Source organism: Hyperolius riggenbachi, chromosome 7 (genome assembly GCF_040937935.1).
Source record: "Hyperolius riggenbachi isolate aHypRig1 chromosome 7, aHypRig1.pri, whole genome shotgun sequence".
NCBI lineage: Eukaryota > Metazoa > Chordata > Amphibia > Anura > Hyperoliidae > Hyperolius > Hyperolius riggenbachi.
In genome coordinates, this window is record NC_090652.1 from 261,960,272 (window position 1) to 261,987,981 (window position 27,710).

General features: G+C 44.3%; 1 protein-coding gene across 2 annotated transcripts in view; it reads right to left on the bottom strand.

Moving 5' to 3' along the window:
- LOC137525000 (sodium channel protein type 2 subunit alpha-like) overlaps nt 1-27,710 on the bottom strand; it is a 173,866-nt gene that overhangs the window by 97,377 nt on the left and 48,779 nt on the right. For both annotated transcript variants that reach the window (XM_068245616.1, XM_068245617.1), the window contains exon 2: nt 6,893-7,196. In XM_068245616.1, coding sequence (XP_068101717.1) covers nt 6,893-7,156 — 264 coding nt within the window. In that variant the 5' untranslated portion in view covers nt 7,157-7,196. The remainder of the gene's footprint in view (nt 1-6,892; nt 7,197-27,710) is intronic.

The following is a 27,710-nucleotide window of genomic DNA, read 5'->3' on the forward strand; positions in this document are numbered from 1 at the left end:
GAACTTTATTTAATGACACTTATGTGTAAGTGCTTTAAGCCTTTACAGTATATTATAGAAAAGTGAGCAACACAAAAATGTGTTTACTTTATGGAAACTGTTACAGTTTTCCATGAAGGCCTTTTTGCAGTAATGAGGGTCTCCCTGCCTGAAAACCTCCCCCATTACCTCTGGTATCAGGTCAAAATAGCTCAGGACGAGCCCCGCTACAAATGGCGCCGCCATAGGCAGCAATAGTATGAGCCGCAATTTTCAGCAATGAACAGTAAATTTGGTGCCCGATAAATAGTAGGCGCCCAGTAGTTTAGGGGGTTAAGGTTAGGCACCGAGGTGGGTTTAACCACTTCACAACTGAGGGGTTTTACCTCTTCAGCATCCAAGCAATTTTCTCCTTTCAGCGCTCCTTACATTCATTCAATTATTTTATTCTAAATGTGTTTTAATGGGAAAATAGGAAAACATTTGGAAAAAAAAACATTATTTTTCAGTTTTCCGCCATTATAGTTTTTAAATAATGCATGCTACTATAATTAAAATCCATGTAACTTATATGCCCATTTGTCCCAGTTATTACACCGTTTAAATTATGTCCCTATCACAATGTTTGGCGCCAATATTTTATTTGCAAATAAAGGTGCATTTTTTTCAGTTTTGCGTCTATCCCTAATCACAAGCCCATAGTTTATAAAGTAACAGTGTTATACCCTCTTGATATAAATATTTAAAGATTTCAGTCCCTAAGGTAACTATTTATGTATTTTTTTTATTGTAATTTTTTTTAATTTATTTTAATATTACAAAAAAGATTATTGGTAACAATTGGGGAGTGTGGGAGATAATGAGTTAAATTTAATAGTGATAATATTGTATTTGTATGTGAAAAATGTGTTTGGGTGTAGTATTACTTTTTGGCCACAAGATGGCCACATTTATTTTACAGGCGTCCTACAAGCGTCGGAAGGACGCTTGCAGGAAGGGAGGCTGGGAAACTGAGTTTTTTCACAATGATCGGCTGCTTCTCATAGAAGCATGCTGATCATTGCGGGGGCAGAGATCAACGAACGGGAATGTATTTTCCCGTTCAGTGATCTCCGGGCGAGCGGGCAGCGGCATGCACGATCGCGGGAGTTCGAGCGGGAGCGCGGACAGCGGCGGCGGTAGCGGCGGGGGGTGCGTATATCTACGCTCCGGGCGGGAAACTGAAGTCCAAACGAGCGTAGATATACTGTACCCGGGTGGCGAAGTGGTTAAGTTGAGCATTGGGGTTGTTAAAGCGGACCTGAACTCAGAACTTCCTCTTTGCTCTATAAGATGAGCAACATCATAATAACCTTTAAAGAAAACATTTCTTTGTTACAGCTGATTCAAATCCTGCAATAAATCTGCAGTGTGTCTACTTCTTGCTTTTATGGAAGCAGACATAGGGTTAACATCCTGTGTTTACAAATTAGCTGTTCTGCGGTGGCAGAGGAGATTCCTGAGCTAACACAGCTGAGAGGTCAAATTACGGTGGTGATTAGTCACAGATGAGGGTTATTAGACAGGCTAAACTCTCTAAATACATACAGGGTGCATTTCTCAATGTTTTACTTCTGTCCTGTGCAAGAGGACAGAGCACCTTTAGGTAGGTGGAGGATGGTTAACAGTTAGGCACCAGGGGAATTAGTTAGCTTAGTCTTCAGGGTAGAGTTGGTTAAGCTTAGGCAATGGAAGGGGAGCAGTTAAAGTTATGCACCAGGTGGGGTACAGAAAAATAATGTCTCTGGGGGGTACTCACCTCGGGACGGGGAACCCTCTGGATCCTATCGAGGCTTCCCCCATCCTCCTCCATCCCACGGTGGTCTCCCAGGGCCCCTCTGAATGCACAGCCGAAAATTTGTCAGGCTATGCAATATTTACCTTTTCTGGTTCCAGCGGAGGTGCTGTTTCGGCTTTCCACTTGGAAATAGGTGGAAATAGCCGATCGCAGTCGGGTTCGTTCTACTGCGCAGGCGCAGGAGACTTGAGCCTGCGCAGTAAAGCAGACCCGACTGTGATCGGCTATTTCCACCTATTTTGTAGCCGAGAGCTGCTACTGCGCCTGCACTAGAGCCGGGAAGGTAAATATTTACATCCCCCCCGTTCAGGGAGCTCTATCGCTGCTGCCGTGGGACGGAGGAGGACGGGGGATTGCTACCAGCAATGGTGTCTCCTCCACTCCCTAGTTAGTTTGCAAGTGTCCTGCAGCCAGCTAATCACCATGCAGCTTCAGTCCCAACATGATGATTGGCTGGCTGTAGGACACTTTCTAACTTACCAGTTACCAAGAAGTGGAGAGACGTGATCACCAGGCGCAGGTAATGTATAATTCTTCAGCTTAGGTTAGGTCATAGTAAAATATCGGTAAAAGTGACCAATAATTTACTATAAGAATTAAGTAGTAGAATATTGGCAATTTTACCAATATTCTATTACCGGCACTGTTTTGTCGTGTGTCATTTCTATATGTACGCTCACCCCTTTCCAATCCTATCTTGAATTTACCCGCATCCCCCAGAACTTAATTTTTCTGCTGTACTGGGGGTGTGGGTGATCTCAAAATAAGATATGATGTAAAGGGTGAATGGGGAAGTTTCTTGACATAATCCGACAGCAGGAGGTGAGGGGGGCTTGGTCCACTGCTGGGCCAAATCCAACAGTGGATCAGAAAGGGTTAAACTCTGTAGAACCTCTGAAGTTCCAGCAATGACATCATCCTTGAGTGTGCGTGGGTATCTGGAATAAGCCTCCTTCACCTCACCCCTTTCCTCCTTCCCTTCTCCACTAACTGGATGGGAGGTATAGCTGTAACAAGGTGGGATGTAGACAGGGGTGTTAGTAGAGGGGAGCAGTCCCTGTGATTACAGGAGGGCCCAGAGCTGTTTGCAGGAAGTGAAGCTTTTTGCAAGGTCCCAACTTCCTAGTTTACTAGGACACAGCAGGGGCATAGGGCTGTGCTCATACCTGGCTCTGAGCTCTGCCAAGTTCCCCAGATCTGCTCCATGCTGTGCATGCTGCTGCTACATCCAAAGTTAACTGTGGCAGGGGCGCCTTAACCTACTGACCACCCAGGCAGCGGCTTGGAGCGGCTTTGATGGGGAAGGCGCAATAAATTACTGTCAGTCCAAGGGGAAATAAAAATTCCTGTCCTGAAAGACCGTTGTAAGGGACTGGAGAGAAATAGATTTCCTTCTGTTTTAAGAAGGCAAATTACACCAAGCTTTGCTTTTTTAGTAAGAGGGCATTTTGGTAACTTTTATCTCCCTATACATTCCTAGTAGCTTGGGTCACCCTGCGCTGCTTGGATACTCTGCTCTTTTCACAAATAGCATTCTGCTAAGTCAGGGATAAAGAATCATTCAGAGTTCAGATTTATAGATACTCCCTAAGAAGAAGGTGTCTGGTTTATAACTGTTCTCTGCCCCCACCTTTCTGAGCCTGAGTGACTGACTGCCGTTTAAGGGTATGTAGAGAAAGTTTTCTACTCTCTGTTTTAAGAAGGCTATTACACCTAGCTTTGCTTTTTTAGTAGGAGGGTTTTTTGGTTCCTTTTATCCTCTATACATTCCTAGTAGTTTGGGTCACCCTGAGCTGCTTGGTTACTCTGTTCTACTCTCACAAGTGTTTTTAGGAATGCATCTAATAAGGATTCATAGAAAGATTGGAGACAGTCCCTCACTATTCAGTGTACAGAGGTGACAGCGCCCTACCCCCAAATGTTACTGAGTCTGCAGAGCGACAAACAAACAAACAGTAAACTCTGCAGACAGCCTGTGTGTTCTGCTAGAATGTCCTGCATGTCTAGATGTCAGGACGCTCTCCAGCCATGACTAGCTATGGAGCGGTAGGATCATCTTATGCTCTCTCCCTCTGACTGGGACACACAGCCTGCACTTCTCCCTGAGTTCCCAAGGACAGTGTTTGAAGTGTGTAATGGACACAGTGGGGGTTGCAGGCTTTGTCTTTCATTGTGAGAGAGTGAATAGGAGGGCAGCATCTAAAGCTCAAACAATGATAATGGACATGTAAGCAATGTGTGTAATTACATCCATCACTACTTATAATTGAAGATGGCATAATAATGTATTTCCATTAATGCTGTCTGTTTGCCCTCTCTCTAATGCTATGTACCCACCTCACGATTTTTCCAACGATTTTCCCGATGTCCATTCATTTCTTTTTTGAGCGACAAGTAGTCATTTACACGATGTCGTGACATCCCTTAGCGTTGTGTGGTGAAAAGTGACCGTCACTGAGGACCGGATCTTTAAGATCCTTGACGACACCCCGTAAAGTACTGCGGTCGCTTGACTTCTCGTTCGCGCCCGTCCTGTAATGTCACGTGACATCTCGCATACCCGCTGGCAGGAAGATGAATCGCTGGACGCTTGTCATGAGGGGACACCTCGCTGGATCCATCTTCCTGTGTTGTTGCAGTCACTGTGGTGAGTGTGGAGCTTAACTTTGCTCGCCCTCACCCTCTGCTCATGGTCCCTCTCCCACTGTCTCTCTGACCAAACAACTGCTACTTGGGGAACAATGTGCACAACTATGTACACTAGTCTGAGCACTCTTCAGAGGAGCCAGTAGGATTTGGAACTATTATTGTGTATTTATGTAGCACTGACATCTTCAGCACTTTACAGAGTACATAGTCATGTCACTGACTGCTCACTGGAGCTTACAATTTAATCCCTACTATAGTCAAACTGTAATGTCCTACCATATTATTATTATGTATTCATATAGCACTGACATTCTGCAGCACTTTACAGAGTACATAGTCATGTCACTGACTGTCCTCAGAGTAGCTCACAATCTAACCCTACCGTAGTTATAGAATAATGTCCTACCATATTATTATTATGTATTTATATAGCACTGACATCTCCTGCAGCACTTTACAGAGTCATGTCACTGACTGTCCTCAGAGGAGCTCACAATCTAATCCCTACCACAGTTATAGTCTAATATTTTCAATATAGGATTGTTTTGGGGTAAACCAGTTGACTTATTAGTATGTTTTTTAGGATGCAGGAAATGTCTGAAGTGTCTGAAGACAGAAACTCCATGCAGATTTTGCCCTGGCCAATGTTCAAGCCTAGGACTCAGCACTAAAATGCAGTAGTGCTACCCACTGAGCCTCTATTCTACTCATAGATATCTGCTCATCCATGTCATCAATTCTGACCCTCTACTACCCTTCCTCCCTCCATTCTACTTCTCTTCTCTTGTATCACTTACACTACAAACACACTGTGCTTATCTCCAGAATGGATTATGAATCAAACCATTAGGCCCAGTGCACACCAAAACCGCTAGCAGATCCTCAAAACGCTAGCGGTTTTTGGAGCAGATTTCAGAGCGATTCTAGGCATGTTTAGAGACATTTTCTAAACATGCTGAGCGTTTATGTGAAGCAGATTACAAATCTTGTTACAGTAAAAGCTGTTACTGAACAGCTTCTGTAGCAAAAACGCCTGGAAAACTGCTCTGATCTAGCGTTTTTTTAGAGCGGTTAGCATTTTTCCTATACTTTACATTGAGGCAGAATCGCTTCTGCAAACAGCAAATGTGCAGAAGGAGGCACGTTTGCGGTTTGCTAAAAAACTCAAACCGCTGGTGTGCATCATCCCAATGAAATACATTAGCCAAGCGTTTTCACAGACAGATGTGGTTAGCGGATCGCTGCTAAAACCGCTCGGTGTACACTGTGCCTTAAACCACCTTACCATATCAGCCCTTCAATGTCATGATATACCCACTCCAGTCCTACCCCAACAGGTGGTAACATATCTGCATATCTCATAATGTTTGTGAAAAATTATTCTGAAAGGAAGAATGTCTTGCTTGATAATCCAATCTTGCAATGTGACTGACATTGGAACTTGTAGTGTGGGTGTTGTATTTATTTGAGGTGCATACTGGCAGCATGTGCTGTATGGCATACAATGCTGATCATCCACAAGGTAAACATAGGCAGCTGCCTAGGGTCTAGAGAGAGTTTAGGGGCCTGGTGGTTGCTAGCCCCCACCAAATCTAACTAAATGAGCCAGGTGACCATCAGTGGAGGGCAAAGTGTTATCTTGCCCAGGGCCCCATTTCATAGTTATCCTTCTCTGATGGCTTATATCATGTGTGAAGTGTTCTATAATGTATATGATTTTTGTTTTATTTTTATGGGGGGGGGGGGGGGGGGCACAGGATTTTTTGCCTGGAGTGACAAGAAGGCTAGAGGTGCCCCTGGGCAGGGGAAGAAAGGGGGCGGGGCACCACATAGTTCAAGCAGCAGCATGGTGCTGTGAGCTGCAGGATGCCTGCAGACAGGCCCGGATTTACATCACAGGAGCCTATAGGCACAGATGTCCTGGCACCCTAGACTTCTCCCTCCATGCACCTACAAACACCTGCCGAACCGCACCGCACGTGTCCTAGCTGGCCTAGCTGTCACTTTTCCCTTACTTCCCTTGCCCATCATAGGCAGCTACAGGTCACTTAGCATTAGGTAGCCAGAATTACTATAAATAGTAGTTTGCTAGAGGTACCCCCAAGTAGCTAGACCCTGACTGAAGGGAGATCTCATTAGTGGAATGCCGAGAGCAGGGTGAGTAACCTCTCATGTACATTTTCGTCACATCAGGACTCTGCATAGGAAAGAAGGGAGGGAGGCATTCAGGGAGGGGAGTGAGCCGCCTTTTCCATCATCAGGCACCTGTAGGCACGCGCCTACAGTGCCTTATGGTAAATCCGGCCCTGCCTGCAGATATTCTGGTGTCTCCACTTGTGCCCCTCCCCAGACACTGTTCTAGCCCCATCTGGGCACCAGTAATCCCCCCCCCCCCTAAACATGCCTATGCCCTTGTCACTCTCTCACCTGTTGATTAGCATAATATGGATCCAAATCTTCCAGAGGTTGTGATACCATTCTGGGAGGAACATCACCATAGCTAAAGGGTAGTGTTCTACCAGCTTCCAGGGCCCTTTTTGGTGTTGAATGTTTTTTCTCATTCCTTTGTTTTGACTTCTCATATTTCTCCACTGAAATGCGCTTCTTGATCGCTTCTATGGACTCTCTGGTGAAAAGCCGGAAGCTGTCTTGTGTTGGTAAGACCGCTTGCTGCTCCATCTTTTCCTCCATTTGTGCTTATTCACCACTGATTTTCATGTGAAGTAGCACTCTGAAAGACAGAAACATTGCAACAAATTAACAAAACTTATAGGAAAGAAGTCCTACTTAGCACTGACATTTAGGAAAGGAAAAAAAGAGAAAATGGGAAAGTTGTGATGACATGTTTTCGTTTAGCTCATGTCAGACAACAGGGTCATTAACACTGATAGGGTTCTGTAAAAGATAGAAAAAAATAGAAATAATCAATAAATGACATAGGTTTTCAATACTGATCTTGTATAGGTCAGTGAGTGAGAGTTTGCAAATGTTAAAGAGAGTCTGAAGCGATATAAAATCCTTGCTTTTAACTATTATTCATGTTAAGCACTATAGCTAGTGTTAAAACGCCGCATTGTTAAGATATGTGATGTTTTATATGCCCTTATACAGCTTATTCACTGATCTAGAGTCATATGACAATGCTGTCTGTTTGTTAACCACAAAGTGTTAAAATAAAGTTTTACTCAGAAAGCAAAAAAAAAGGAAGAGACAAGAACAGTGTGTGTGTTCCTGAGAAACCCAAGCATGGTGCCTGTGTGAGTTTATCCTCCATCGGAGATCTGCTGTAACTCACAAGATAAGATTGGAAAACAGCATCAAACATGTATAAACCGGAAGTAGTGTCAGACACTAGAGAGAGAAACATCCACACTGGAACGCAAGGAAGGTATGTGGATCTGCCGCTGCCCGCCGCCTAGACACATACACTTATTTATGCTGGAGGGGAGCGCAGAAGGGAGAGCCCAAGGGAGGGGGGGGGGGGGGGGGACCGCTGCCAATGTGCAGCATGGCTTTCCCCTCATGCTGCGACCCCTCCAGCCCCCCAAAATGGCCCTGAGCGGGAATTTTTGCAGGGGAGCTCAGTGGGTCCTAGTTATGCCCCTGCTAAAAGTGTCCCTCTTTCTCATCTCAAAAAGTTAGTAGGGTTGCAGCAGGCAAGTTCTGTGCTTAGGGCCTGGGCCCACTAGCACAGTTGTGTCCGCTTCTGTCCGCTTTTCAGAATCTGTAACATTGATGTGCAAATGAAAAGCCAACACAACTGTGCCAGTGGGCTCAGGCTCTTAGTGAGTGAGGCAGAAGCAGCAGAGCAGCGGTAGACACTTAAAAAGATCGGTTGAGTGTAGAACTTATGCTGCCCCTTACTGTCTGCTGCCCTGAAAAACGTAATTCAGTTGGCTTCAAGGTAGGGCTGGCCCTGCACTGATCACACACAGCTACTGGATGTCCTTAAAGGGGCACGATGATGAATCAGTGTTTATTTAAGGGTTAGATTACATTAGCAAGCAAGTGACAGACGTTACTATGAAAAAGAATTGAATTAAAAAACAAGCAAAGCTATTACTTCACTCACATAATCTTTTGGCATCCTATCAGTTCTGTAGTAAACATCGTACAAGCAGATCAGCCAATTCTGTTATGGGAAACATCTGTTGTAACTGTTTATTTTTCTAAGATCTATCTTCCCTTCATGTGTGCATTTTAGCTTCCCCCACTCTCTCCTGCCGCTATGGACAGTAATAAATCTAACTAGCTAGGCTGCTTTACCTGCAGCATAGCATGTCAGGACCCCGGCACTCTGATAGGTTCTTCATCATCCACCTACGCTCATGGGTCTGGTCCTCCTCGGTTGTATGCTGCACACCAGGGCAGTTTCTAGGCTAAGTTGTACCCAGGGCGAGGGTGTAAAAATTGTGCCCCCTTCCCCCCCAACCCGTGGACCCGCGAACCTTTACTCTTTAGGGACAGTCACATAGCCACAGGTCACAAGTAGATCTGCCTACTTACTAGTGACCAGCCGCTCATCCAGGAGGAAGCAGGGACCAGGAAATCACACAGGCAAAGAGAGCCCCGGCGAGCCAACTCCTTCATGGGCGCCAAGAACTGACAGCCTGCAGTACCGCTACAGGACAGCTGGTGTCATCACGCGGTGGTGACGTGATGATGACTTGACGTTGGATGCAGGAAGCCCAGGAGGAGCCAAGGAAGGTGATCGCGCTGGTAATCTTTCTTCTTCCATTTGGCTTCACCGCACATCACCAGCTCCCGTGCGGTTATACCCTTCTGTCTGTGCCCCCCTTCTTCTACTTGCCGGTCTGCTCCCAGGGTGGTCGCCCTGGCCGCACTGTCCAAGAAACGGCCCTGTTGCACACTATGCTGCAAGTAAGAGCAGCAGATGTTCCCCATAACACAAAGATGGATTAGAATGTAATGGGGCAAGGTAGTAGATTTGGGGCCCTTTTGGTGGTCCTTTCGGTAAGCTGAAGTGAAAAGAAGTGGCAGGTGGGCCCCTTGACACCCACTAGGCCCCAATCACCTGCCTAGGTTGCCTGGTGGATGATCCTGTCATAACATAATGGGCTAATTGGCTTGTATGTTGATTCAGCTGGTATGCCAAAAGATTATGTGAGTGAAGGTGAGTGAAGTTAAGCTCTGTTTGTTTGTTTTTTAAATCAATTCTTTTTCATAGACAAGACAAATAACATTTATATTGCACTTTTCTCCTGGCGGACTTAATGTGCTTGAGCTGCAGCCACTAGGATGCCCTCAGTAGCAGTGCTAGGGATTTTAGCCCAAGGACTCCTTACTAAATAGGTGCTGGCTTGCTGAACATGCATGATTGCTTAATTTTATCTAGCCCTTACTTAAACACTGATTCGGCATAGTGCCCCTTTAAAGCGGTTTTAAACTCTGACAAAATATTCAATAAAAATGTGTTTTCCTACTTTTTATAACCCATACAATGATCATATTTGTTTTCATGCACAATTATTATTATTCATTTAAAAATTGTAAGTTCCCAAAGTTCAGTTTATTTGCTTTGAAATTTTATTCATAACTGTTGTATTTCTATTGTTAATGCACCCAATAATGATTTCTGAGCAGTGTTTCAGTTCAGGACTTATTAGCAGAAGTTTCTGCACAGTCAGAGAATGTTTACTTAATTGTATCAAGTGAAGAATGTAAACACAAGATAAGGTTATCACCAGTTCGGATGCGGCTGCCCCAACAGGAGAAAAAGGCAGTCCTGTGATTTAACCCTTTGAATGCTGTTTTACAAAAAAAAATGTGTTAGTATATTATATGTTGTAAATAATCTTTTAGAGCAAAGAAGAAATGCTGGGTTTCATTCCACTTTAACCTTCCATTATTGAGTGGTATGGCCTATTCTTGGCTGTAAAGCTGGAGGGTCAGCTGGATAGCATAGTGGTAAGGCTATATATCCCACAACTTCAGCGCTATAGGGTCTCTCAATTCAGTGGTCCGTCACCAACACCCCTCACAGTGCAGGCTTACCAGCTTCCTGTAAGACCCAGATTATAAGGTCTAAGCGTATATGTGGTCAGTGGTCCCACCGATCTGCGATTTCCACGCTCTGCGATCCCCAATACTCCTCCTCTGAAGATGTTCTCCGCATATGAGGATATGGTATTGTAAAATAAAACAAATCTAAGTGCTCTCCGCATTCACTTAAGACAAGCACTTTTATTTCGTATAAAAAGCAAACAGATACTCACATAAGGGCCCTTGTTACAGGGACCCTCAATAGACACAGCGTATAAAACAGGTGAATCTGCAGGGTGCCAATCTCCCCTCTGCCATCCGTTTCGCCCGACCCAGGTTTCGCTCACGCGTCCTCAGGGGCTTCTTAACGGAATGGCAACCCGGGTGAGTGTTAAATACCCTCTCATCTCCATCTTAGACGCCGCCGGCGCATCAAACCGCGCGTTCAGATCAACATAACGTAACTTCCGTTACGTCACATCCGGACTTCCGCCGCATGGAACGCACGGAAGGTAAAGTACTTCGCTATTTCCCTCAGTCTTCCGGGGGTAAGCTTGGAGCGCAAGGAAGGTATGTATTAAACCTCCTCCTCCATCTAAAGCAGGACCATTTCAGGCCCGCTACAGAAATCTTCTTAAGACCGGATGTGCAGTGGTTAGAATGGCACCCCGCTATTACACAACTTCACAATAAAACAATTTCACATTATTCTGTAAATACATAATTACAATATATTAAAATACAATAAAACAAAATAAAAATAAATTATAAAATTAACAAAATACAATTATGTATATAGTACAACACCTTAAAATTTAGACACATTAAGGGAAACTCCACTACTCCTCCTCACTCTAACATGTCCCATTCCCCCACTTTACACCTCAAAGCAACCTTTCTAAGGGGCAATTATCAACTAGAGATCCAATCAATACATAATTCTGCATAATTATCATCCCATTAGTCATCTGTTATAAAGCAATTTAAATCCAGCTCAATATTCAAGCCCTTAGGATCCATACAATCTAACATATAAATCCATTTGGTTTCTGCTTTAGATATCTCTCTTACCCTATGAGTGCCTCTCCAATTACCCAAATTCCTCTCTATCCCACAAAATTTCAATCCTGAGGGATCCTGTTGATGACACGTTCTAAAGTGTTCAGATACCGAATGTTCTTTAAAACCACCTTTTATATTATTTATATGTTCCCCGATTCTCTCTTTAAGGGGTCTTTTAGTTCTTCCTACATAGTATTTTCCACAGGGACAAGTAAGCAAATACACCACATATTTTGTCTCACAAGTTATAAACTGCTTTATCTCATATTCCTCACTAGAGAAAGTTTGCTGTACCCTAGGGGTGAGAATGCATGTCCTACAAGGCAGGCATTTTCTACATTTATAAAAGCCCACCTCCCCAAAGGAACTCACTCCCTTATATCTAGGTTCCTCTATAGCACTTGAAGTTAAAATATCTTTCAAGTTTGGGGCCTTTCTATAAATCATTTCTGGATGCTCCGGTAAAATTCCACTCAACACTGGGTCCTCTTTCAAGATGGCCCAGTGTTTATTAAAAATCCTCCCCACCTTCTTATATTGCTGGCTAAACCCTGTTATAAATGGACATATTAATTATTTTCTTTCTTTGGTATTATCTCCTAAAATGGTCTCTCTCTCTATTAGTGCCACCTCATTCCGGATGGTTTCTAATCTATTTCTGTCATAACCTTTCTTTTCAAATTTTTTACTTAATATATCAGTTTCTGCATAAAAATCAGTAATTTCACCGCAGTTCCTCCTAAGGCGCATAAATTGCCCTTTCGGGATACCTCGCAGCCAGTTGGGATGATGACAGCTAGTCATTGGAATAAAACTATTTCTATCTGTGGGTTTTGTATACGTGCTGGTTTTAATTGTCTCATTCAAGTTACTTATCACCAAATCCAAAAAGTGCACTTCTTCTTTATTATATTCACAGGTAAATATCAAATTTGGGGTTTTAGCATTCAAGGTCCCAATAAAGCTTTCCAGGGAGATTTCATCCCCTCTCCACATAAACATAATGTCATCTATGAACCTTTTCCAAATAATCAGATTCTGATCCATATGTCTATATATATGTTCTTCCTCCCACATGGCCATGTAGAGGTTTGCCATGCTAGGTGCAAATTTTGCTCCCATGGCCACTCCCACTTTTTGTAAGTAAAAGTTACCCCCAAACCAGAAGTAATTATGATCTAATGCAAATCTAGTACAGCTGATTACAAACTGAATCTGTTTTTCTTCTAGTTCACCTTTTTTGTACATAAAATATTCAATTGCTCTAAGACCCGCTGAATGCGGTATCACCGTATATAAAGAAGTTATGTCAGCGGTCACCAAAAAAGGGGGTTCAGCAAAATTTAGATCTTTGAAAATATTGATCACATGTTTTGAATCCCTCAGGTAAGAGTCTGTTGTGGTTACTAGTGGCTGTAAGAATTTATCTATATATTCACCTAATCTTTAGGTGACTGAACCTATCCCACTAACAATAGGTCTCCCTGGGGGATTAGTAATGCTTTCTCATCCAGAATCCCCTCTTTGTAACCCCAATCCATCAAACCTTCTAGTTCTTTCTTATATCTTAGCCACTAGTAACCACAACAGACTCTTACCTGAGGGATTCAAAACATGTGATCAATATTTTCAAAGATCTAAATTTTGCTGAACCCCCTTTTTTGGTGACCGCTGACATAACTTCTTTATATACGGTGATACCGCATTCAGCGGGTCTTAGAGCAATTGAATATTTTATGTACAAAAAAGGTGAACTAGAAGAAAAACAGATTCAGTTTGTAATCAGCTGTACTAGATTTGCATTAGATCATAATTACTTCTGGTTTGGGGGTAACTTTTACTTACAAAAAGTGGGAGTGGCCATGGGAGCAAAATTTGCACCTAGCATGGCAAACCTCTACATGGCCATGTGGGAGGAAGAACATATATATAGACATATGGATCAGAATCTGATTATTTGGAAAAGGTTCATAGATGACATTATGTTTATGTGGAGAGGGGATGAAATCTCCCTGGAAAGCTTTATTGGGACCTTGAATGCTAAAACCCCAAATTTGATATTTACCTGTGAATATAATAAAGAAGAAGTGCACTTTTTGGATTGGGTGATAAGTAACTCGAATGAGACAATTAAAACGAGCACGTATACAAAACCCACAGATAGAAATAGTTTTATTCCAATGACTAGCTGTCATCATCCCAACTGGCTGCGAGGTATCCCGAAAGGGCAATTTATGCGCCTTAGGAGGAACTGCGGTGAAATTACTGATTTTTATGCAGAAACTGATATATTAAGTAAAAAATTTGAAAAGAAAGGTTATGACAGAAATAGATTAGAAACCATCCGGAATGAGGTGGCACTAATAGAGAGAGAGACCATTTTAGGAGATAATACCAAAGAAAGAAAAGAATTAATATGTCCATTTATAACAGGGTTTAGCCAGCAATATAAGAAGGTGGGGAGGATTTTTAATAAACACTGGGCCATCTTGAAAGAGGACCCAGTGTTGAGTGGAATTTTACCGGAGCATCCAGAAATGATTTATAGAAAGGCCCCAAACTTGAAAGATATTTTAACTTCAAGTGCTATAGAGGAACCTAGATATAAGGGAGTGAGTTCCTTTGGGGAGGTGGGCTTTTATAAATGTAGAAAATGCCTGCCTTGTAGGACATGCATTCTCACCCCTAGGGTACAGCAAACTTTCTCTAGTGAGGAATATGAGATAAAGCAGTTTATAACTTGTGAGACAAAATATGTGGTGTATTTGCTTACTTGTCCCTGTGGAAAATACTATGTAGGAAGAACTAAAAGACCCCTTAAAGAGAGAATCGGGGAACATATAAATAATATAAAAGGTGGTTTTAAAGAACATTCGGTATCTGAACACTTTAGAACGTGTCATCAACAGGATCCCTCAGGATTGAAATTTTGTGGGATAGAGAGGAATTTGGGTAATTGGAGAGGCACTCATAGGATAAGAGAGATATCTAAAGCAGAAACCAAATGGATTTATATGTTAGATTGTATGGATCCTAAGGGCTTGAATATTGAGCTGGATTTAAATTGCTTTATAACAGATGACTAATGGGATGATAATTATGCAGAATTATGTATTGATTGGATCTCTAGTTGATAATTGCCCCTTAGAAAGGTTGCTTTGAGGTGTAAAGTGGGGGAATGGGACATGTTAGAGTGAGGAGGAGTAGTGGAGTTTCCCTTAATGTGTCTAAATTTTAAGGTGTTGTACTATATACATAATTGTATTTTGTTAATTTTATAATTTATAATTTTTATTTTGTTTTATTGTATTTTAATATATTGTAATTATGTATTTACAGAATAATGTGAAATTGTTTTATTGTGAAGTTGTGTAATAGCGGGGTGCCATTCTAACCACTGCACATCCGGTCTTAAGAAGATTTCTGTAGCGGGCCTGAAATGGTCCTGCTTTAGATGGAGGAGGAGGTTTAATACATACCTTCCTTGCGCTCCAAGCTTACCCCCGGAAGACTGAGGGGAATAGCGAAGTACTTTACCTTCCGTGCGTTCCATGCGGCGGAAGTCCGGATGTGACGTAACGGAAGTTACGTCATGTTGATCTGAACGCGCGGTTTGATGCGCCGGCGGCGTCTAAGATGGAGATGAGAGGGTATTTAACACTCACCCGGGTTGCCATTCTGTTAAGAAGCCCCTGAGGACGCGTGAGCGAAACCTGGGTCGGGCGAAACGGATGGCAGAGGGGAGATTGGCACCCTGCAGATTCACCTGTTTTATACGCTGTGTCTATTGAGGGTCCCTGTAACAAGGGCCCTTATGTGAGTATCTGTTTGCTTTTTATACAAAATAAAAGTGCTTGTCTTAAGTGAATGCGGAGAGCACTTAGATTTGTTTTATTTTACAATACCATATCCTCATATGCGGAGAACATCTTCAGAGGAGGAGTATTGGGGATCGCAGAGCGTGGAAATCGCAGATCGGTGGGACCACTGACCACATATACGCTTAGACCTTATAATCTGGGTCTTACAGGAAGCTGGTAAGCCTGCACTGTGAGGGGTGTTGGTGACGGACCCCTGAATTGAGAGACCCTATAGCGCTGAAGTTGTGGGATATATATTGTTATGAAGTCATTCTGAAGGACTTTTAACTTCTGGGCAGCTTTTGGGACTTTTTGAGTTCTTTTGCGCGGATATTATTATTTTCTTATAGTGGTAAGGCTGCTGCCTTTGATGTAGGATTTGAGCCTTTTTACCAGGGTTCAAATTCTGTATGTAAAACAATAAGGAGTCTTTGGGCAAATGATCCTAATGCCCTAATGTCCTGTTGCCCTAGCGGCTGCAGCTCTGTCACTTTGAGTCCGCCAGGAGAAAAGCGCAGCATACGTGTTCTGTGTCTTGTCTTGTGTAAAGCAATGGTTTGTGATGGAACAACTGCCAGAATAAGAAACACCAGGCATGTGTCTGAATACAAACAATGGAACATCCCATCTCTGCAGACAAAGGCATATCCATTCTTCCACAACCACAAGATGACAGCTCTGATCAGCACTGTGGGATGACAATGGGCATTGATAAAACTGATAAACGATGTTGTTTAGGTAATCAAAGGTATTCAAAACATGGCAGAGATAAGATGAAGTTCAAAGTTTGGTTATGGTTAGCATTAAGGTTAAAGGGAACCTGACGTGAGAAGGATATGGAGGCTGCCAGATTTATTTACTTTTAAACAATGCCAGTTGCCTGGCTTCCCTGCTGATCCTCTGCCTCTAATACTTTTAGCCATAGACCCAAAACAAAACAAGCATGCAGATCGGATGTTTCTAACAAAAATCGATTAAATGCATCCTTGTTTCAGTTGTGTGATTCAGACACTAGTGACCAGAAAGATCAGCAGGGCTGCCAGGCAACTGTTATTGTTTAAAAGGAAAAAAATAGGGCCCCTTTAAGACAAGAACTGTCCGTGCCCGTTTAAGACATGGGATTGCTGTGATTGGCTGCTGCCCTATATATATGGAAGCTCTGCTGTCAGCGTGACAGCAGAGCGAGTGGATGCAGCAACGTAGACAGCCGCAGGAGCGGCGGGAGAGAGCAGACGGCTTTGTTATTAACCACTTTTGGGCGGCGGTGAAATCTACACCCTGGCAGGAATAAGCAGCCACAAACAGGGTGTAGATTTCAATCACTGCTGTCCGGAAGTGGTTAATAGCCAAGATGATTAACTTTTTATATTTTGCTGCCTAAAAGAGTTAATTTTCAGGCATGCAAGTGACAGCTTCTGTCTTGTTGGTACCTTGTCTGGAATATAGTGAACCTCACTGATAAGCAAATTACAGCCATAAAAGTTTTCCTGGCAGAATACAACTTCTGAGGGCAGATAGAAAAAGGCCAATAGTTGATGTATTTTAACTCTGGGACACTGAATAGACTGCCAACGAGCAGAGACAATAAAACATTTAATCGACTTTGTAAATGTTAAAAAATAAAACCAATGGGATATCTAAAAGAAAGGTCATTTTTAGGAGTAGGAGGATAGAAACAATTGTTTATCTCATCAGTTTATTTTCACATCAGGTTCACTTTAAAGAGTATCTGTAATGAAAAAAATACCCCCTGGAGGATACTTATGTCGGGAGGGGGAAGCCTCTGGATCCTAATGAGGCTTCCCCTGTCCTCCGGTGTCCCAGCAATCCAGCGTTGTGTCCCCCAAAGTGCGGTGAGGTAAATATTTACCTACTGCGATCCTGCGCAGGCGCACTAGCGGTTCTTTGTTCAGGTAAGACGGAAATAGCCAAACTTGATTTTATCCGCTCTACTGAACAGGCGCGAGTCCTTTGCGCCTGCGCAGTAGAGCAAATACGATTGGGCTCGGCTATTTCCGCCTAGCCCAAATGAAGTGCCGCTACTGCGCCTGCGCTGGATCCTGGTGAGATAAATAAATCAGAGCTTGTCAAGCTTGTCGGGGGAGGATGTGAGGGAGTCAGTGCTGGATTCCTGCTCTCTTCCGAAGTCAGGGAAGCCTAATTTGGACGCTAAACAGGGATACTCATCTGGATATCCAGGCAACCCGGATATCCGAACTTTTTTCAGCTATCCGAATCGGATTCCGGATTTCTATGCAAATCCGGATAGCAATCCGCGGATATTTGGTCGCATACCCGGATATCTGCAGATATCCGGCGGATATCCGGTTTTGAATACTGTAACTAAGGAGATGACGTCATTGAGCCAATCAGAGGGCTCCCAGCAGAAGCCCTAGCAACCAATCACAGAGGGGAACTCTGGCCAGCCCCCCCCCCCCCCCCCTGTATATAAAGAGGCGGCCATGTTGAGGGAACTCGTCCTTGCTTTGTGACTGCACACTGAGAGACACTTCAATGCTGTTTGGCTAAAGCAAGTGCTTTCTACTGTGTTAAACCCAGCATTTTTGCACATTAACACCTGTACTGTACCACTCTTTTTTAGTTGTTTAGCTAGTTTGTTGTATTGCGTTTTCTTCTTCTTCTCAGTTGTCTGTCACCCCCCGTGCTGATTCATTGAAGTCCAACATCGATTTCAATAAAGTGCAAGTACCCCACATCCATCTGGTGACATCATCATCACACAAACTTGCACTATGTCTGTGCTGGCACTGGCACCCGGGGAAAGGGCATCAAGGGCAAGAAGAGAGGGAACATTGCTGGCACCGTCACCGCCAGCAGTTCTGCCGCACCAGTGTCCATTCCGCTGCTAGCCACTGGACGCACTAGGCGCCCAGCTGATAGGGGGAGTCACACTGCAGATGCGCAGCAGCGTGTAGCGGCCATTTCTCAGCAGGGTTGGTGCTGCAAATTGGAGGAGAAAGACGCCGAGCCTGTGATGCAGCTGATGGTGGATGAGCAGGCCACCACCAGCTCTATAACAGACACCTTCACCCCCACCACCACTCCTATTCGCAGGAACAGCAGCAGCCGCCCAGCAGTGCATGGGGACTCGTCGGTCATCATGTCGACCTCAGCAGGCAGCCTATACTCAGTCAGCACGCTCTGTAGTCCAGACACAGAGAGCGCAATCAGGGCTGTTACCACTGACTTTGAGAAGGACATTCTGGCCACACAGGGGTTTGCGGAGGAGTCAAAGATGGTGACGGTGATTGACCTCTCCTAATGTTTGACCTCTCCTAATGTTTTAGTGAGCCGTGGTACCAACACACTAGGAGGGTGCCATGTGAACTATCTAAACAATTGCTGTGTAATTTTTTTGGAGGTGTCTGAGCTGAAAACTGTCATGTCCCAGATGCACAACCGCTGTCTGGAACCTACTCCTGATGTTAATTTACAGCAATTTTTTTTTATTTTTTTATTTTTAACTCCCCACATAATAAATTACTGTTTCCCTTAAAAAAAACATGATGCTACATGCATCATTTACCTCAAGAAAGGTTTGGAAGCTATTTATATGCCACTTCCGGTTATTCTATCTGGATATCCGAATCCGTCCGGATAGCCTGGATAATGCGTTCGGAGATCCGCATGTACGCGGATATCAGAACTTTCGGATCCGGATATCCGATCTGTTTAAATGCATACTTTCATATATCCCATCAGCTGAAGCACCATAGCTTGATAAGCAACACATGAATAAACATGCATAATAATACAAATACAGTATGTATGCACTGCTTCTGACTCCTGTTCAAACACTGTGAAATAATGAAACTACTAGCGTGGCGATGACTTCGAGTGAATATAAACCCGTGTGTGTTTTGAAAGTTCAGCAATGTAGTTGTAGTTGTTGATGTACTGGCATCCAAGTTGTAATAAGACACAAGTATGCATCCAGTCCAGATGCAAAAACCACTGCTTATAAACAGATGTGATTATATAAGGTTTTCGGGCTCCAGTTTAAACAACACAATTCCAAGTAATGTGTTGTAAGAACGGAAGTATATCTGTGCAGTCCAGGAAACTGCTGCCAAGAAACAGACGACACTTTGAAATCCATACAACCAGAAAGCATCAGAGGATTAGTGGAGTCCATCCAAAGATAACTTTTAAATGTATGCTCATATGTATATTGTTCCTATCTGTTCCCCCTATTTCTTCCTATCCAGCTCTCCTTGGCTGGATAGTGTAATGCAGGGGCGTAACAAGGTCCCACCGGGCCCCCCTGCAGAAATACTGAGCAGGCCCCCTGGCTTGGGGCCATTTTGGGGGGCTAGAGGGGACGCAGCATCAGGGGAAAACCATGCTGCACTTCGGCGGGGAGGGGGGTGTTCCCCCCTCACCTCGAGCTCTCCCCTCTGCGCTCCCCTCCAGCGTTAAATAGTTTGTATATGCAGGCGGCGGGCAGTGGCAGATACATACCTTCCGTGCGCTCCAGTGTGGACGTTCCTCTCTCTAGTGTCTGACGCAACTTCCTGTTTCTACAAGTGCAGCATGGCTTTCCCCTCTTGCTGTGACCCTCCAGCCCCCCCCAAAATGGCCCCAAGCGGGCCGTGTCACACGGCTGTTCCCAGTACAGTGCTGCCTTAGATCGCAGTGCTGTACACCAATAAAAGACGGTGGTTTCGACCCCGCTGTGAGACTCAAGGTGGAGCGGAGCTCCGTCATCAGAGTGGGGATGCGCGCATCGGTGTTCACGATCTCCCGCAAACCACGTCCCAAGGACCTTACGCTGATCAGCGTTAGGCATTCCTGGTGCTGCCACCGCGTCCACGCCCATCGGGGTGACATGGTCGGCAAGAGATTAATGGTTATCCGTAACCTCGAAGTATCTGTGGAATGAGAGAGACCAGGAGCCCAATGGTGCATTATCGTTGGACAAGGAGTAATAAAGAACACGTATGTCGGTAATATACTTACAAGGGTGGACGGCAATAACTTACAACAACCAAGGGACTATAACCGCACCAAGCTCCCAGGTCTGATGTTGCAGATGCTGGTTGGTCACTCTCCTTGATTAGTAGTGAGGTCTTCCAAAAGTCCTTGTGACTTTGAACCACTTGGGGTGTAGACTATGCTAAAAAACACTGGTGGAGGTGCCCTTGACGATATACTGAACTGCTATAAATAATTCTATAGATGAGGAGTGTTAATTCTTACCTTTTCCAAAGGACAAAGCATTGGTTAATGGAAAAGGTATATTTATTAATGCAGAATTGTGTATTTACTATATTTATAGCAGTACTGTATATCATCAAGGGCGTCTCCACCAGTGTTTTTTTCTAGCATGTTATAGTTCCCTCCTGCTTCTCCATGTCCTTTCTCGGGCCCCAGTGTGTTATCATGTTCTCTGTTGTTGCACTGCTCGCTCAGATTCAGTTGATTGGCAATGTAGTAAACAGTTCACAGACTTTGGGGGAACCTCAGGACAATCGCACAGCATCTGCAGGCAGTCACTGTCGTAGAGAAGTGTGAGGCTGCTACAGGGTAGCAAAGAACTAGCAATTCCTATAAGCAGAAAGATGCAAGTTTGGCTGTAATAATAGCCCCCAATGAAGATTGTTTTTGCAATTTGTGCTTAGTTTGTGTGGAAGGTTTTTCATTTTTAAACACATTGGAAAGCATCTTCAGCACTTAGTCGTGTTTGCTCAGGCATTTTTCATCAACCTCTCAACCAGGGTGCTACAATATACATCCATACGCACTATACGCCCAACAGTAAGGCCCGGTTCACATTAGTGTTGAGCGTAACGGAAGCGGAACGTATACTGTACAAACAGTCCGGTATGTACGGATCCGTTGTCCGCTCCGCGCAGTGGACAAAAAAATGCTGCAGGACCTATTTTTCCAGACTGTTGTGCCCAGCGGAACAGAAACGGAAGGTTTTGCAGCTGCAAAGGAACAAATAGAAAACTGACAGTTTACAGCACACTGGCTGTAAAAACTGACAGTTTTTACCTGAACCTGATGGCCTGATCCGTACATCCGGCTCTGCAAAAAACGCTAATGTGAACCAGGCCTTAGCTGTATAAATGTTGACAATTGTTACGGAATAGAGCGGTGCTGGGCAAACTACGCATCTGCAATGCGTGCGCTGCAAACTCAGCCCGCCAGCAGGCGATTGGGTTCTTCTACTCCCTCCGTTTCCCTCTGTGCCACAGGGCACCACGTGAGAAGCTATTAGGACGTGCCAGCATATTACACACTGGCAAGTTCTGACGGTGTGTGTGATGTGTGTCACGTGATGCCCGTGGCCTTTAAGACCCAATGCAGGAAGCAGTGACTTAGGTGAGTGTTAACCCTTGGTTACCTTCCGATCATGACTCTGCAGAAAGGGAGGGAAAGACGGGGGGAGGGGAGGAGGGAGGAGAGGGGAAGGAATTTTAGGAATGCGCTCCACAGCATGCGGCCAGGGTTGCGTAAAGTTTGCCCAGCCCAGGGGTAGAGAGACAGAGCACTGGGTTTAACCCTGAGCACAAGGAGTTTAGATGCTAGAGGAATGTGGAGGAGCCTGCAGAGATGTTGTGCCAGCAAAAATGCCATCAAATGGATTCACACTGAGCATGTTGCATAATGGACACGATATAATGTGTGTGAACTATGCATATTATACAATACACATCGATTCAAAGCTTGCATGTTAGTGATAAGCACAAATTTTGCATAATCGTAAATTTGCATTGAAATTTGCAATTTCAAAATTGTAACGTGAAATGTCAGAAAAAAAAGCCCTACCCTGCATTGCAAGCATTCCAATATAATCAGAAATGTTTCTGCTGTAATAAATGGTATCTGTCAGCTTGGCTCTATTTGGTACATTGCTGACGAGAAGGAAGCTTGTCATCTCCCCTCCCTTATTCCAGCTCCTCACTGTTTGGCTGAGAGCAGTTCAGTGTGCAGCTAGTCCTGAAATTTGATCTTGCTGTGCTCACATGTTCACAAAGCAAACTAACTAGTGGAGATTCTAGGAGAAAAATAAAGAGTAAGGGAGGATATTACATCAGAATTAGCTTCAGTCAGGGGGAATCAAAGTGTAAAATGCCTATAATAGAATTCTCTTTATTTATACTATATACAGTTCACTGAAATCAAAACATGAGCAGTACAGTACATCTGTTACGTAAGTAAAACGAGTAGTAATGTACTTGTTTATGTGTTTTTTTCCTGGAAGAAGCTCCAGGTAAGTTAATCTGGGGACCTTAGAGTCACTTTAGGTTTCCTTTAAAGTGCACACCACAGCAAAATGTAAATTTTACTGAGTTTGAAAAACATTTTTCCTTTGAATTTTTAAAACCAATTTACTCAAAAACTACAAGTTGTTTTTGAAAAATCGAATTATTTTTTAATTCTTCCTACTATTTACCTTAACCACTTCAGCCTACAGTGTCGTTTCACCTAATGCATCCGAGCAACGTTCACCTCCCATTCATTCGCCAATAACTTTATCACTACTTATCACAATCAATTGATCTATATCTTGTTTTTTTTCTGCTACCAATTAGGCTTTCTTTGGGTGGTACATTTTGCTAATTCTCAGTTTTCAGCCATTATTTCGTTATAGCTTTAAAATAATACATGCTACCATAATTAAAAACCCACGTAATTTATTTGCCCATTTGTCCCGGTTATTTCACCATTTAAATTATGTCCCTTTCACAATGTATGGCGCCAATATTTTATTTGGAAATAAAGGTGCATTTTTTCAATTTGCGTCTATCACTATTTACAAGCTTATACTTTAAAAAAAGTATAGTAATATGCTCGCTTGACTTGCATATTAAAAACATTCAGACCCTTAGGTAACTATTTATGTTTTTTATTGTAATTTTTTTTATTTTATTTTTTATTCAAATTTTATTTGGGGTTTGTCAGAGTGGGGAGGTAAAAGAGTAATTTTAAATGAAATTGATTGTGTATATATTTTTTTTTTATTATGTAGTACAAAAATCAAAAACTCACTGTGGCCATCTTGTGGCCAAATAGTAAAACTACATGTTTTACTATTTGGCCACAAGATGGCCACAGTGAGTTTTTGATTTTTCGTCCTGCAAGTGAGAGCTCTTGCTTACAGGAACAGAAGGGGTGAAGTGAGACATAGAAAAAACGCGGCTTTCCAGAGAAATTTGTTGGTTTTACTTAAGGGAACATAGATCAATGAATGGGATCTGTATTCCCATTCATTGATCTCAGGGGCAGCGAAAGGCGGCAGGAGCGCACGCGGGAGCGCACGTGTGAGCGGCAGCAGCAGTGCAGGCTATCTGGATGGATGTATGGCAAATAGATTATGCAAAATGAATTGATTTTAAAAATTGTAATTACGTGTGGCCATAATTGCAAAAGTTTATGCGAAATTTCATGTAATCGTAATTAGCAGATTACATTACAATCTCCCTACTGCGTGCGAGTTAGAATAACACAATCTGTTTCAATGCAAAGGTGTGAACAGGCCCATAGATTTGCATGGGCAGAAAGTTGACATGCAGAATTATTCTGTAATAACTGTGTTGTGTGTAACGAGCCCAAGGCTAGGTTTACAGGGGAGCATTGTGGTCCGGCATAACGGCAAATTTGTAATGCGGCTTGCCTCACTGCAATGCATCATCTATGCAACCACTGTTGTAAAAAACTTTTCATAGGTTGATTGCTGCATCAAATTCAGGCTACAACCATCTTTTATGACTTACTGTAACTACTACGGATTATGTCCCCTTAAATATCCCAGCAATTAAGGGTTAGGCATCGGTAGAGGGAGGGTTCTGTGTGAGAGTAGGGTTGTTAGGTCATAGTAAAATATTGGTAAAGATTACTGTAAAAAAGGGGGAAAAATGGAAAGAGGCCAGGAAAACACTGAGAAGGGTCTATGGCCTTGACTCACTAAGCTACTTAGAGCAGCATGAGTTAAAAATCTTGTTTGCATGCTATGTGCTGTAGTGCTAAGTAGCATGTGCTGCTAACTTCCGCCCGCTCCTTTCTAAGTACCGGCCATCCCTTTAACCCCTTCCCAACCGCCATATGCCGTTAGGCCTCAGGAAGGTGGCAGCCACAGGACCAGCTAACACTGAAAGGTATGAAGTCCTGGGGCGGGGTTTTGCAGGGGATCGCGAGTGCCGATGCGTGCACATCCCCGCTGAATGACAGAGCGGAGCTTCGTAAATAACCTGCTAGCTGCGATCTCGGCTGGCAGGTTGAAAAAAAAATCAGTTTACGCTTGTACAGCGCTACAATCTACTGCAGCGCTGCACAGCTGACAGAGCTGTCCGCTGGGGAGGCACACAAAGAGATCCCTCTCGTAGGCTGATGCCTATGAGAAGGATCACGCTGATTGGATCTCTGGAGGGGGGAATATAAAAAAAATAACAAAATGTATTAAAAAAAAAACATGAAAATTAATAAAAAAACAAACAAAAAAACAGCCGCCGCAGCATTCAGATCCCACCAACAGAAAGCTCTGTTGGTTGCGAGAAAATAAGGGGGGGGGGGTTTATTTGTGTGCTGAGTTGTACGGCCCTGCAGCGAGCCCTTAAAGCTGCAGTGGCCTGAATTGTAAAAAAAAGCCTGGTCACTAGGGGGGTTTCAGCCTATGGTCCTCAAGCGGTTAATCCCACCCTGAGCCCCGTCGGGTCTAGTGTCTGTGTAGGTTGTGATCAAGGGCGTAGGGCCCGTGGTCGCAGCGGTCGCCTTGGCGACCGGGCCCGGCTCCTGAGGAGGCGGGGGAGGGGCCCGGGGGGCCCATCTCCGTTTGCAGGGCCATGCGCCCGTTCGCGCTGGTAGGAGGGAGCCGCAGCCGCGGGGAGGGCAGCCCGACCTCTTCCTCCCTTCCTCTCCCCGGGCCCCCCCCTCAGATGCAGAGTAAGCGGCTAACGGAAGCGCTATAGGCAGAACTCACCTCCCTGCGTTCCACTCGCCGCTGATCTCCTCTCTGGCTGGCTCTGCATAGATGTTGTTACACACGCAGCTTCCGGCTAAACAGGAAGCTGCGTGTGTAAGCATCTATGCAGAGCCAGCCAGAGAGGAGATCAGCGGCGATTGGAACCAGGGACGGAGGTGAGTTCTGCCTATAGCGCTTCCGTTAGCCGCTTACTCTGCATCTGAGGGGGGGCCCCGGGGAGAGGAAGGGAGGGAGAGGTCGGGCTGCCCTCCCCGCGGCTGCGGCCCCCCCTCCATTATGGGGACAGGCAGCTACCTAATCTATCCTGGGGGGCAGCTACCTAATCTATCCTGGGGGGCAGCTACCTAATCTATCCTGGGGGCAGCTACCTAATCTATCCTGGGGGGCACCTACCTAATCTAACCTAATCCTGGGGGGCAGCTACCTAATCTAACCTATACTGGGGGGCACCTACCTAATCTATCCTGGGGGCAGCTACCTAATCTATCCTGGGGGGCACCTACCTAATCTAACCTAATCCTGGGGGGCAGCTACCTAATCTAACCTATACTGGGGGGCAGCTACCTAATCTATCCTGGGGGCAGCTACCTAATCTATCCTGGGGGGCACCTACCTAATCTAACCTAATCCTGGGGGGCAGCTACCTAATCTAACCTATACTGGGGGGCACCTACCTAATCTATCCTGGGGGCAGCTACCTAATCTATTCTGGGGGGCAGCTACCTAATCTAACCTATACTGGGAGGCACCTACCTAATCTATCCTGGGGGCAGCTACCTAATCTATCCTGGGGGGCAGCTACCTAATCTAACCTAATCCTGGGGGGCAGCTACCTAATCTATCCTGGGGGGCACCTACCTATTCTAACCTAATCCTGGGGGGCAGCTATCTAATCTATCCTGGGGGGCAGCTACCCAATCTATCCTGGGGGGCAGCTACCTAATTTATCCTGGGGGGAAGCTACCTAATCTATCCTGGGGGGCAGCTACCTCATCTAACCTATACTGGGGGGCACCTACCTAATCTATCCTGGGGGCAGCTACCTAATCTATCCTGGGGGGCAGCTACCTAATCTAACCTATACTGGGGGGCAGCTACCTAATCTAACCTATACTGGGGGCACTTACTTATCTAACCTGTATTGGGGGCACCTAGCTAGCCTATACAGGTGGCAACTAAACTGGCTACCTATATTGGAGGCACCTACCTAACTAACCTATACTGGGGGCACCTACCTATCTAACCTACGCTGGGGGCAACTATTCTGGCTACCTATATTAGAGGCACCCACCTAGCTAACCTGTACTGGGGGCACCTATCTATCTAACTTATACCGGCGGCGCCTGCCTATCTCACCTATACCGGGGGCAACTATACTGGCTTACCTATGCCTGACTACCTATACTGGGGGTACCTATAGCTGGCTACAGGGATTTTGATATGTGTGTGCATCCGTCGGGTGTTGTCGGGGGAGGGGGGGCTGTTGTTGCCGGGGGGGGGGGGGGGGGGCCCACATCCAGATTCCGCATCGGGGCCCAGAGGTTTGTAGCTACGCCACTGGTTGTGATCCCCACACTCATTGGCTAAAATTATTAATAACACTTGTTTTTTGTCTATGTGTATACTGATCATTTAGTTGAGGCAGAGATGACACTTGGGGGAAATCACATGTGTTTTTCCACAATGCAAAATCAAAAGTGAAAATGCAATGTGCATTTTTCTGCATGCCAGAAAAAAAAATACCAGCTTTGTTGCTTTTTCAAACACCGGCCCATATGCAATTCTTTTTTTTTACCTGAATAATCTCCTAGACCTAGGAGATCATTTTCATCTTCTCTTTAAACTACATTTTCAGCATTTTACAATGGAAAAAGTTGGTGAAAAAGTACTATCAAATTTATTTTGAGTATTTCCTTGCTAGCTGATGGCTTAAAAGTCATTTTATGACAAGTTGTGAAAATATCACCTAGGAGAAAACTCTGGAGAAAAAGTGAATGGCATACGGGCCACCATGTGTAATTCTTACTGCCAGGCAGCTGCTCTAAGCTGGCTATTGGCTAAAGTGGGCAGTAAATGCAAAAAAATATCCACAGAAAACTGTGTGCATTGTTCGCGGACTCAAGTGTGACCCCTGCCTCACTTATCCATTAAAGAATCTCAAGCGTCTATGGATATTTACACTGAAACAGCTGCAAATCATTGAGATCCTTAACAAGATCCAGATGTACAAGCAAAAAAAGAGTCCTCTGAGGAAATTATTGAGGTTACAAATGTTCCAAGAACTTCAACATCTTCAGGACAGGCTGAGAAATTGAAAACAGTTTTTTGGAGGTTTTTTTTTTTTGTTTTTTTTTTTTTCTGCGCAGTAAAA